The 10,419-nt window shown below is 41.2% G+C and overlaps 1 protein-coding gene across 2 annotated transcripts in view; it reads right to left on the bottom strand.

Annotated features, from left to right (window-relative positions):
• Window positions 1-1,761: 1,761 nt before the first annotated feature.
• Window positions 1,762-10,419, bottom strand: part of hlfb (HLF transcription factor, PAR bZIP family member b) — an 11,753-nt gene continuing 3,095 nt past the window's right edge. The window contains exons 2-4 of one of the 2 annotated variants that reach the window (XM_037755535.1): window positions 9,423-9,797; window positions 6,320-6,534; window positions 1,762-6,054 (exon numbers count right to left, since the gene is read on the bottom strand). In XM_037755535.1, the coding sequence (XP_037611463.1) occupies window positions 5,836-6,054; window positions 6,320-6,534; window positions 9,423-9,797 (809 nt within the window). In that variant the 3' untranslated portion in view covers window positions 1,762-5,835. The remainder of the gene's footprint in view (window positions 6,055-6,319; window positions 6,535-9,422; window positions 9,798-10,419) is intronic. The other variant, XM_037755536.1, reaches the window with a different exon arrangement.

Raw genomic sequence — 10,419 nt, 5'->3', positions numbered from 1 at the left:
ATCATTTTCTCTTGTTCCATTGACAGATTTAAAAAAAAAAAAATGTATTACGAGCAACAACACCTTTTATTAAATTATAATTATTATTATTTACTTATTGTTGAAGTGTTATGTTTTTAACAAAGTGAGTTCTGAAGTTCATCATTTATTTATTCTTTGTTAAGCGTCCTTGGGTTTCATGAAAGGCGCTATATAAATCCAAGCTATTATTATTATTATTATTATTATTTAATACGTGTTAGTTTTGTTGTAAATGTAAATGTGTGCAATAACTCATTCAGTCTATTTTTTTATATCCTGTTTCATTATATCTTTATTGCTTATTATTGTATTTGTCTTGTGATTTGCTGCTGTAGCCCTGATAACGACGCCTCCCTGGGACTAATCTTATTCTATCTTCTGTTCCTGCTGCGTCGGTCTTCATGTTCAGTGGTTTAGTTTGTTCTTGGTGCACAAACTGTGACTAGCTGTATTATATGTTCTGCCGTTCAGTGTGACTGACGTGTGTCTGCAGGGTTCTGGTCTGATCTCCCTCCTTCTCCTTTTATCCTCTTTCTTTCTCTCTACTCACCTGAACTTAATCTGCAATCAACGCTGCTGTCGGTCACCTGCAATCAGGACACCTGTCCACCAATCAATCAGCAGCACATAGCACATCCAGCCGGCCTGCTCGCCTCCACTAACTGCTGCTCTCCAACTCTCACACTCACAATCACTTTATTCACCAAAACGTTAAGAAGAATCTGAATTGGTGATACAGCGCAGTAATAAAGTAAAAAGTTAAAGACAGATATACACATATTGTAATAAATAAATAAATAAATAAATATATATATACATATATATATATAGCCCCCTCTCAGTGAAGTCGCTGTTTTAAGTCATTAAGGTGAAATGGAAATCAGCAGTGGTGGAAAAAGTATTTAGATCTTATACTTGAGTAAATTTAGAAATACTTCAATGTAAAAATAATCTGTAACAAGTGAAAGCCCTCCATTCAAAATAAAATATAATATAATACAATATAATATAATATAATATAATATAATATAATATAATATAATATAATATAATATAATATTTTATCACATTATATCATATAATATAATATAATATATGATATAATATGATATAATATAACATAATATAATATAATATGATATAATATAATATAATATAATATAATATGATATAATATAATATAATATAATATAATATAATATAATATCATATCATATCATATAATATAATATAATATAATATAATATAATATAATATTTTATCACATTATATAATATAATATAATATAATATCATATCATATAATATGATATAATATGATATAATATAACATAATATAATATAATATAATATAATATAATGATATAATATGATATAATATAATATAATATAATATAATATGATATGATATAATATGATATAATATAATATAATATAATATAATAATATAATATTACAGTATATTATGTTATATTAAATTATATTATATTATAGAATTATAATGATTGATGCATCACTGTAATGTTGCAGCTGGTCAAGGTGGAACTCATTTTCATGACTTTATACATCATATTGCTGTGCTGAGTGTCTTATATTATATATAGGTAGAAAATATAAATCAGCTCAGTAACTAGTCTAACTGAAGCTCTAAAGTACATCAAAACTATACTTAAGTAAAGTAGTTGACTAAATGAAGAACTACTTAGAGCTGCTTCAGACGAGAACAAACCTGAGACACAGACTGGATTTGAACCTTTATTTATTTATTTATTATTTATTATTTTGATCATGAGAAACATAACCAAAGGACAAATATAGGAAAAATATCTTTGAACCAACAAAACAGAGCTGCAGAGAGAGAAACCACAGCCGACAGGAGACACAGAACGAGTGCTTCAGGTTGATCAGGTGAAACTATACAGGCCTCTATATCTATATCTATACATATATATCTATAGATAGATATATCTATCTATAGATATAGATAGATATATATATGTGGAGCACCTGGTGGAACAACAAGCAGCAGCTCAGTGTAGCACCTGCACAGGTGTGACGGAGGGTTTGAGGTATCTCAGGATCAGGTTTCTGTAATGCCCACGCGTCGCCCCGACTGACCGGGAACGCCGTTTTGGTCTGAATACATTTATAATATTATGTTCATGTAACCCGTCCCAAAATACACAGGAGATATCAGACTCCACAAAAACTCTGTATAAACATTAAAACCTTTAATATATATATATATATATTTATATCAATATATCCTTAATATACTGTGTTCTTTTGGTTTGTAGTACTAAAGTGATGTTTCAAATATACATTCATGTCACACTCGGCCACCGGGGGGCGTACACGTACTTTGGAAAATATGAAAAATAAAAATAAAACCATCTATTGTACAGGTTTGGTTTCTGTAATGAATAATAATAATCTATAATAATTATTTCTGTATAGTTTGAGAAGCTTCAAAAAAACATTCATAGTGAGATCTGTGATTTTCTTTTGCAGAAACACGTCTGAGACACAGGTTGTAAAAAATATGGCTGTTAATCAGCGTTCAGCGGTGAGGACAGAAACACACACACACACACACACACACACACACAGAATCTCAGATTCATTTAAACATTAAACATCCAACAAACAGGAAACACGAGACGGCGACGTTCAGACTGAAACACGCCAGCAGCAGCTCCAGGTTGTGTGATTTAAACTCTGATCACGTGTCGGCTCTTCGCTGTAGAAATCTCATCACGCCGTCCTCATCTTCTATTTAATGATCTCCGTGAACGAGAGCTGTTAGTGTGAAATAAAGACGTGACGTCACCACGACGCTCCTGAACAGCTGCTGCTCAGAGACGTCGGCTAATGAGCTCATTACAGTTTATTACTCACGTTTTAAAAATGACAGCAAGAAACTGAAGATGACTAAAAGAACATCATGTTGCACAAGTCGTTTATCTTGTAGGGTTGTTAACGATTCCTCGATATGGATCGATGTCGGTAGTCGGTATTACCTGTGTTACCAGGTCGGGCACACGCCGATTACATTGTGTTCCTACGGTTGTTTAGCGGAGCAGCAGCAGGAGTCAGATTTCACACACGGGACGAGAGAGACGAGACGATGGCGGAGGATTTGGCGAAAAGCAAAAGCACCTATTTGGCAATATTTCAGATTTAAACCCGAATGCTATGAAGGAACCACAGCGTTAATGAGGCAATCGCCGTGAGGAGGACGGAGCGGTCACAGCCGGTGTGCGGCGACCAACGGGTCGAAACCTGCGGCCTCGCAGCAAAAGCTGGACCGGAGAGGCCAGACACACCGCCACCTGACGGTAAAGATCAGAGTCAGCGCGCTACACATATTGACCGTCATCTTTTCTTGTAAAATGTCCAGTGTAATCGGTAACACCGCTGTTGTCACGAGTTTTTTAACTGGTGGGAAAATGTCCACACCTGTGTCACACATGTCACATCACTAGATCCAAACAAGCCACCACGTTGGTCCCGGTTTTAAAGGGAAAGCGTTCGTCCAATCAGGTGTCTATAGTGGCAGCACATCAAGCGTCCGATGCTGGGAAGCGAGGCGGTTCGTGTCCAACAGTTCCTCTCGGGTTCTGAGCGGCGGCAGCGGTGTTGAGATTTCTACAGCGTCCGTCTCAGACTGAACATCCCAGCAGATTCAGGACTTCAACAAGTAGACAGAGAAGATACAAACAGCTCGTCTCCAACACAAAGAGACAAACGTTAGACGGGTAAACAGGTCAAAACAATCAATACACAAACACCGAAGAGTCGCCTCAGACTCTGGGAATAAAACTGGTGGATTATGGCGTCGTTATAAATCTGTCTCGTGTGAACAGAGAACCTGAGGCCGATACGAGTCTTTGGGTTCCTCTCTGATTTAAAGGTCCACTCTCTGATGATGTCACAGCACATCTGATGATCATATCAAATACAATTTACTGGCAAATTTGTGGGTGTATAAAAACACATTTTGTGGGTTGCTATACGTTGTTTGGGTAAAATCAGTGAGAATCATCTTAAAATATCCATAAAAATACTGCTTAAGGCCCCAAAAAGGCCAGAACAGACGCTGATTGACTGATAGCAGAGCGCCAAGAGGCGGCACACTTTCATACATCATCATCAGGAGCAAGAACAAGGCAGGTATGTACATGTGAACAGGTGCATTGTGGGAACAACACCTGCACACGGCGGAGGAGGGGGGTGGGGTCTGTGAGGGGGGGTCGGCAGAGAAAGTGCCGTTATTGTACACTGGGGAGGGGGGGGAGCGGAGGGGTCAGAGGGCAAAGGTCAGACATCAGTTTGAGACCCAGAGAGGAGCTCCATGAGGAGAAGTCACAAAGAGAAACAGGTGTTTAATGATCCTGATTAACGGGCTCGACTCACAGCAGGGGACGCCGTGAAAAGACGTGAAAAATCAACATTTTTGTACATTCTTAAGGCCTTTACACACCGGGGGGGCATGACGGATAAACAACACGGAAATGTGAAATACTCGCCTGCGAATATTACATGTCTAGGGCTTTTATTGTGAAAGGGAAGAAGGGAAGGAGTGGATCTGGTCTGCGCTGTCTTTGTCGAGGTTGAAAGAAGTGATAAAGTTTGCCGTCCTGGTTCGGACTAGTTTTATAAATACAGACGCGACTCGACCCGTCCTTCACAACGTGATTGCCTTTATTCGTGTTGTGAAAGTGACCTTTTTTGTCGTGTATTGACGGCGCTCTGTATGAAAGTATTCATGACAAAAACAACAGTTTGAAAAAGTTTAATGGCGTTTGAAGTAATCGCACAAAACAAAACAAAACGCCGCCGGTGTGTAAAGGCCTTTAGTGTTGTGCTTCTTTCTTTGTCTGGTGATATTCTACATTTTCCTTCCTGTTCAGACTCAAACCAACACTGAATGTATCTACTAACTAGTACTTTTATTTTGACAGGGTCCTGCTGCCAGAAATACTCACTAGAGCCAGGCCGTTTTCCTATATCGTTCGTAGCTCTTCCTACTAAAAGTGTAATTTGTATATATCCCATGAAATCAATTAATATTTAATCCATTTAATTGTGAACCAGGAAGTATGAAGAGCGACAAACGCCGCATAGGGAGGAGGTTTGGGTGGATCAAAAAACACTAGATTTTCACCAGGAGGCCTATATTGGTGCCCCGTGTGAGGCCAGAAGTCAACGTTGATTTATTTGTCACTTAACTTCTGTACTTAAGTTACAGCACTTCGGAAGTTATTTTAACCCAAATCTCCATCTTTTCCTAAACCTAACTAAGTAGTTTTGTTGCCTAAACCTAAGGAAGTTGTTTCCTGTGAAGACAGAAGTTTATTTTGAAAAGACGTATGAAAAGGCGTACGAGAATGCTAGTTAAAGAACATCTGCAATTATTTTAACCCAAACTGCAATCTACAATGAGAGAAACTACAGCGAGCAGCTGTTTGAGGAGATTACTGAGGATATTTTTAAGATTAATGTCTTCAGTAGGAACCAAAAAAATATAGAATAACACCAGACTGACCCTGTTTGTGTTTATATTAATGTATTGCGCACTTGTTATGACTAAAAGGGACGTTCCTATCTGATTGGTCATCAGTATGACGTCCACCGAGAGGATGGAAAGTAGATTTAAAAGTAAATTTTTGCGTTCAGCTGCCGCGAGTCGAGCCATCAGGACCGAGAGTGGCGGAGAAGTGAACGCTGGTGGATCAGGAGGAGGCGGGGTCATCATATGTATATATATATATTCATATATATATATATATATTTATATACTGTATATGTGTCCTCACAGCGGGCCGTGCTGCGCATCGTACTTGGCGATGACGTTCTTGGTGCGTCCCAGCTCTTTCCTCAGCTCGGTCACCTCGTGCCTGAGAGCCGAGTTCTCCTTCTCCAGGAAGCCGGCTCGGATGGCGATCTGGTTCTCTTTGACCCGCCGGGCGTCCCGGGACCTCTTGGCCGCCACGTTGTTCTTCCTGCGCCTGGCCCAGTATTTGTCATCCTGCTCAAAGGACACAAGGGAGGAGAGAGGAGACGTGAAAAAAAAGAAAGGGGATGATTCAAAGAAGGTCTGATCGTTTTAACACCAATCATTTCTTTAACGCTTTAATGCAACTTGTGATTTTTAGGTTGTAGCGGTTCAGTTTTAACACTAGAGTGAAGATACTGGTATCATATGAAACTATAAAACCTGATGAATCCATCGGTATCAAACATGTCATACTAGCAGCAGGTTATATAAAATACAGACAGAACCAACTCCAAATTACCTTCAGGTCCTCCTGGATGAAGATCTTGCGAGCTTTTTTGATCATGGGCTGCGGTTTCAGCTCCTCGGCCGAGAACTTGCGTTTGCGCGGGTCGAACATCTCCTGGCCCGGCACGCTGGACAGAGCCAGGTCAGCCAGGTCGGGCTCGTACCCGACGAGGACCTGGATGGAGTCCGGGTCGATGGGGCTGGGAGTGTTTCTGGAGCTCGGGAGGTCTGGAGGAGGAAGACGAGACACATTTCACACAAACGTCTTCCTATGGAACAACATATCTTTAAACATCCTGCAGCGATCAGAACCAATCGGTCCGTTTACAGAGACCTAAAATGCTCGTCATTAACTTACTGATCGTGTTCAATGACTCAGCGGTATTTGATGAGTTGGGAGTGAGACCTGGTTGGAGACTCATGAGGCTGTGATTTTAATAAAAGAAACTGCATATTAATTCAGTTAATTCTGTTTCCATATTTTGGGGGATTTGGGTTATGAAATCCTGTTCAGAGCCCCAGAAGAGACGGTCCAGTTCTGGGTGGTTCTTCAGAGAGTCCACCTCACCGGCAGGATGAGGATGTTTGTTCCTCATGATGTGGTGAACCTGGGGTAACCCTGGTTCCTCCTCTTCCTCCTTCTCCTCCTCCTCCTCTGCTGGACCGCCACGGAGCCACGAGGGAATACAAATATGCCAGATTATGGCTGTAGATTACTCTGCTATATTTAGACATGAGAGCAGCAGATTACGGTTGATGCTGAGCGGAGAGCCACGACCGGTGATGGGAGATGATTTTAAATCCTTTAGTGGAGTCAGAGTTGAAAAATATGAACTTTACGTGATTAAAATGTGCTAATATATCCAGAGTTAACGTGTTAATGTTAATGTGAGTTTACGGTCCGTTGTAATGATTGTTAAACGCATCAATGAGGAGGAGATGGTTTGACTGTCGGAATCTGAAAGTCTCTTTAGACTGAGTTTACTGAGTCTTTCTAATGGAGCAGCTGCATAGACCTGGCACTGATCAAACCAGACTCCATTCAGAAAACAAGCATTTTAAAAGATGTCTGCTTGTCGTCATGGTAACAGACCTGACGAAGCATGAAGTCAGACCTTTTACTAATCAGCATCATTTTGATCTGTTTATTGATATTAAATCACAGCACAATCTGTTTATTTTGGGATCATACCTCAGTAGAGACGTGTCAATGACACTGTGGGTGAATACAGCTCGCCGCCGGGTGACGTTATTAACCCAGACACGACAACGTTTGGTTTTCTGACATATCTGGGACTTCACCAACATGTACAATCAGCAACAGAGGTTATTTCTTCCATGGTTGATGGAGGACATGTTCTTGGTATCTATGGAGACAAGCTCCTCTTCCTCTCCGGAGCGTCTAGCGCGACGAAGGATACGAGATGTTTGTTTTAAACAACTGTTGCGTCACGTATCAAACTAATGGTTCACTTTTGCATATTCATAGATTCTGGAGGAGCAGACGAGCTTTTCAGAAATATTTCTGCAGGCAACAGAACTTCTTTCAAATCAGCATTTCTGGAGGGATCTTTGAAAGAAATCAGCTCCAGTATTGACCCCTTTAAAAACACATCACTCCTGCATGTGTGTGTGTGTGTGTGTGTGTGTGTGTGTGTGTGCGTGTGCGTGCCACAGGGTTATTAGTTGATGTGAATGTGAACAGAGGGAGTTGGAAAGTTGGTGTGTGTGTGTGTGTGTGTGTGTTGATGGGAGGGAGGGTTGCCGCCCCCTGCCCTACTTCTGAACAGAACACTATGTTCTTAAAAACATTGATCTCGTGCAGGGACACACACACACACACACACACACACACACACAGCAGCGGGTCACATGTCTGTGCACGCTGTGAGAGGACGGCTTGTTTTCTTCTCTTTAACCACGAGGAACTCCAAGTGAGTAAAAGAGTTGAAGTTTTTCTCTGAGGTCATGACGTCGGTGGAGGTGTTGAATCTGACACCTCTCACTCTCTCTCTCTCTCTCTCTCTCTCTCTCTCTCCGGGTGTTTTCCTCGAGCGTTACTACCCCCCCCCTCAAAGCACACCTGAACTCGTCTCACCTTTGCACTGTTTCCCCCCCTCGTATAAACAGCATTTCTGAGGCCACGATAAGGTGAAGAGTTTAAACTTTGCTCTCTGTCTGTTCAGTGTTTTGTGTTTGTGGTCAAAGAGCCCACAGACGGAGGAGTGATGATGCTCAGAGGAGTTTAGAAACATGCTGAAATGTTAGATTTGCAAATGTCAACACATGCAGGATATCTCTATTCAGAGTTCTGAGAACGTTGGAGGACAAATCGGCCTCAAGGAACAAAACATGTATTGATGAGAGACTGACAGCCGGGACTTTAAGGCCCCGACACGCCAACCCAACATCAGAGAACTAGCGGCGATGAAGGCCGACTGTTGCATTGCCTCCTGTTGCATTTGTCTTGGCGAACAAGTCGCACTTGAACACACCGCAAAGACTACAGCCGACGGCCAGTTAGTACGTATGTTCTGCGCCTGCGTGAGAGTAAATAACATGGTGTGCGATTTATTATTTTATTAACAAATACAATTTTGTTAATTTTGTATTTTTTTAAGAAGTTATTGGTGTACGATTTATTATTTTAATAATAAATACAAATTCTGTTAATTTTGAAGATTTTTTTACCAAGCAATTTTATGGTTATTCTGGACAATTTCTCATTTTTTTTATTTCTTGTGCGGTTCCTTAAGGATCTATTATTGGTCCTGTTATTTTCTCCCTATTAATTTCGTTTCACTGATATGCTGATGACACCCTGCTTTATCTGCAGCTAAAAAACCCCCAAAACAGGCCGATTCAAAGACTCTAAAGGACTGTCTAAAGAATGGGTGGTAACTTTCTCCAGCTGAATGAAACCAAGTCATTTTTTTGCCGTCATGACTGAACCAAACAAACATTTCTAACATACAGAAATTAATGTTGCCTGCCTACAGAACAGCAGAAGAAAATATGTCTAAAACTGGGGTGAAACTTGCATAAACATCACTTCCAAACCTGAAAATCCATAAAATAAAACCTGATGGTGTAAAATGTGTGTATGTCTGAGCTACCTGCTCTTGACGGGCTGCTGTGCAGGCAGTTCGGAGAGACGACCCTCGTGTGGACGGAGTTGGAGGCGTTGTTGCTGAGGTCCATCACCAACAGCGTCGACTTGGGTGGGACTTGGCACATGATTGGCGAATGGCGTGGCGGAGCGTGCGGTTGGTGGTGCTGGCCGTGGTGGTGGTGGTGGTGGTGGTGCTGGGAGGGGCTGGAGGGGATGCCGTTCTCGGACAGGAACTCCTCCAGGTCCATGTACTCCAGCTGGAAGGTGTCTCCATCGTAGGGCAGGGTCTTGTCCCACAGCGTGGGGCCCAGGAAGGCCGACTGGGGGACGCTGCGCTCCTCTTCCAGGTTCTTCTCCTTCTCCTGCTCCTTGCTGAAAGCTGCACAGGAGGACAGAGGTCATGAAGAAGTCAGCACAACTACAAAAGATAACACTCAAAATGATTACTAACGCAGAACGACATTCAACAGACCATCTTAGAAAACTGGACACACATTATGGAGTTCATTGCCACCATAACTATAAAGATAACAATAAATACGACAGTGGCGAAGGATATTGTTGGGATCACTGTCAGCGTGATTTGATGAAACATTGAAAGCCAATCAAAATCCATCCAAGGTGTAATTCTTATTTTCTTCCTCTGAGCGACGTATAGCAGTTACAGGTCGTCCATATCCAGCTGGAACATTTATTATCGTTCATCAGTGTGGATGCTCACATTGTTGTATTTCTAGTTACCTTTATAATCATGGTTCTTGGTGGGGACGGACCTTAAACTGTTGATGCTTTTTAACATTACAAACTGTCACAACCGCCGTCGAGCTGCTGATATACGTTAGACCAGAAGTCTCTGACATTTATAACAAAGACAGCTATATGGACCAGCAGAGATTTCTGTCTGGACCGCAGAGGGTTGGAGTTTCCTCATTGGCTGTTGCTCTTTCAAAATGAAAAGGCGGGAACTGTCCTTTATGCACATGAGACCGTCCAGAGTGACG

The sequence above is a fragment of the Sebastes umbrosus genome, chromosome 20, assembly GCF_015220745.1.
Source record: "Sebastes umbrosus isolate fSebUmb1 chromosome 20, fSebUmb1.pri, whole genome shotgun sequence".
Classification (NCBI taxonomy): Eukaryota; Metazoa; Chordata; class Actinopteri; order Perciformes; family Sebastidae; genus Sebastes; species Sebastes umbrosus.
The sequence above is the reverse complement of the archived record's forward strand: the minus strand, read 5'-3'. Positions and strand labels throughout refer to the sequence as shown.